Source organism: Palaemon carinicauda, chromosome 4 (assembly GCF_036898095.1).
Source record: "Palaemon carinicauda isolate YSFRI2023 chromosome 4, ASM3689809v2, whole genome shotgun sequence".
In the NCBI taxonomy this organism is placed as follows: domain Eukaryota; kingdom Metazoa; phylum Arthropoda; class Malacostraca; order Decapoda; family Palaemonidae; genus Palaemon; species Palaemon carinicauda.
The window spans coordinates 79,009,729-79,012,540 of NC_090728.1; the positions used below are offsets into that span (position 1 = coordinate 79,009,729).

At 42.1% G+C, this 2,812-nt stretch overlaps 1 protein-coding gene across 1 annotated transcript; it reads left to right on the forward strand.

Annotated features, from left to right (window-relative positions):
* Nucleotides 1-1,173: 1,173 nt before the first annotated feature.
* LOC137639529 (uncharacterized) lies at nt 1,174-1,785 on the forward strand. Its single transcript, XM_068371797.1, has one exon. The coding sequence runs from the start codon at nt 1,174-1,176 to the stop codon at nt 1,783-1,785; it is 612 nt and encodes a 203-aa protein (XP_068227898.1).
* Nucleotides 1,786-2,812: the final 1,027 nt, after the last annotated feature.

The following is a 2,812-nucleotide window of genomic DNA, read 5'->3' on the forward strand; positions in this document are numbered from 1 at the left end:
CAATTTGGATCGAGGTTCTTAATTGACATTCTGAATAAGCATGGCTTCTCTTCATCTTACTCGGAAGTCCAGAAATTCAAAAGAAGTGTTGTTCTTGTTCATGGTGCTGAAACTGTCTCCCCTGTTGAGACTGAATTTGTGCAGTTTGTAGCTGATAATGTGGGCCATAATGTAAGGAGTGTTGATGGATTCAACACATTCCAGACCTGCTTTGTCAGGCCTTATGCAGTCAGTGCACAAAGGAACATATCCTGAGAAATCAGTCACAGTTTTTTTGCCAATGATCAACATGGACCCTGGTAACCCAACCTACGTGTACTCAACGTTATGTTACATTAGTGATTTACACCAATTCTAACATTCGATCAGCCATTTTGGTACAAAGTAATGATGATAGTCGAGTCACAGCCTAGTTCCAGTCCCCTGAAATCATTTGTCTTGCAACTTGGTGGGCTCCATACACAGATGAGCTTGCTGGGGTCAATTGGTCATTTGATGACAGGTTCTGGACTGCAAGAACTTTTTGAACTTGTGTATGCTGAAAACACAGTGAAGCACATGCTAAGTGGCAAAGCAATTGCAAGAGCCATTCGTGCTCACTTCTTAGCTCATGCTGTTCTCAGAGCTATTTTTTTAGCAAAAGCCTATGATTTGCCAGTTTCACATGTCACTGAGGATGATCAACCCAACACTGATACAGAAGAGTCATTTCCTCAAAATTAAGAACTGAAGGAAGCTCAGGGGCTATTAAAAGGTCTACCTGATGTGAATGATACATTCGATAATGTTCTATCATCAGAGTCTGTGACCAGGATTGCCCAGAGAATCAACTATATGAAGGATGCGATGGTTGACTAGCAAACAGCAAAATTGTGGATTCAATACCTTGATATGGTGAACATCCTGCAATTGTTTATCAAGGCAGAGTGCACCGGGAACTGGGAATGGCACCTTAATGCTGTAAGGAAAATGCCACCAATATTCAATACAGCAGGGCACATCCTATATGCAAAGTCAGCCTACTTATACTTGCAGCAAATGGAAGGGCTACTGAAAAGTCATCCTGAAGTGTACTAGAAATTTTCTGAAGGATTCCATGTGATTAGATGGAGTGATCGCTACTGGGCTGGCTTGTCAAAGGATCTGGTTAATGAGCAGGTGCTAATGTGGAGCATGAAGACGTCTGGAGTTCTTACTCATGGCAGAGGAATGGAAGAAATTCAACGACTGGTTTGGACGCTATCACTGCCAGGGTGCGCTAAAATCAAGTTTACAATGCAAGAACTAGCATTCATTCGTTATGACATTGGTGACCAGCATCAGGAGGCTACTTCAGCAAGAAAAGAGCAAGATGTGAGGGATACATGGAAGCTCCTTGCGTTTCTCCAGACATATGACCCTTTCACGGAAGATCCGTCCATTCACAGCATTTCAAGTCGAGTAACTGAAGACAAAAAGGTGAATGTGGAAAGAGGAAACTCCATAGGAGAGGCAATCATAGCCTCAATGGTTGTAAAAAATGTCCACGAGTACACTTTTAAAAGAAAGGATCAGGCAATTACACTTAGGTCAAAAGTTTCGCTCAGCAAAGATGAGGCAGTTGAGACTGATCCACAACTCTTATTCCAGAGACTGTGTGTGCTATCTACCAATGAACCCTCAACTCAGAATCAGCAAGAGCATTTCCAGAATGAGCTTTGTGGTTACCCACCTGCACTTTTTGATTCTTTCGAGCTACCGCGAGAGGCAAAAACGCGGCTTTGGCAGACGCAATATGGGAACTGACTTCCCCTGAACAATCAGGTCCACTGTCTTCAAATCCACAGTATCTCTTAGATTATGGAGCACTACTTCAACGCCTCCCATAGCAAAAAGGTCAAACATTTGATAACAACTGTGCCCAATACTGCAGATATGTTACAACTAGATATGGAAAAGCATGCATTGTCTTTGATGGGTATGAAAGTGGTCCATCCATTAAAGACGCGAATCACCGATGCCGAGCAGGGGGTTCTGTTGGTGTTAATGTGTCACTCACCCCTTTAATGGTGTTCAAATTAAAAAAGGATGTTTTCCTAGCTAATCAAGAAAACAAACAATTGTTCATAAAATTGCTGGGAAAGAGTTTGGAGGAAGCAGGTTGTAAAGTACTCCATGCATCTGGAGATGCTGATGTATTGATTGTGAAGACTTTTCTAGAACTGGCACAGACAGGAGAAACCATTTTGATAGCAGATGACACTGACCTATTGATCCTTCTATGTTATCATGCCAATAGAGATGATGGTTACAACATCTAATTCACGCCACAATCATAGGCTACTGCAAAAAGTGTGAAAGTCTGGAACACCAAAGAGATGAGGAAATCTTTGGGAGATGTGGTCTGTTCCAATATTCTTTTCATCCATGCACTACTGGGTTGTGATTCTACATCCAGTGTTCATGGAATTGGGAAGGCAGCATCCCTTCGAAAGGTGATGAACAATAGAAACTTCCTCAAACTGGCAGAAGTGTTTGGCAAGGATAGCGGTGCAGAAGAGGTTATTGAAGCTGGGGAGAAGGCTTTAGTGGGCCTGTATAATGGTAATGTTGGGGAAAACATCAATCATATCCGACTGAGGTGCTTTAAGGAAAAGGTTGTAAAAAGCTCAAAGTATGTTAAGGCCAAATCATTGCCACCAACAAGAGCAGATACGAAATTCCACAGCCTTCAAGTTTACTTTCAAATTCAGGAATGTTAAGGTAGAAACCAGCTAAAACCTGACGAGTGGGGATAGAAACTTTCAGATGGTAAATTACAACCAATCAAGAC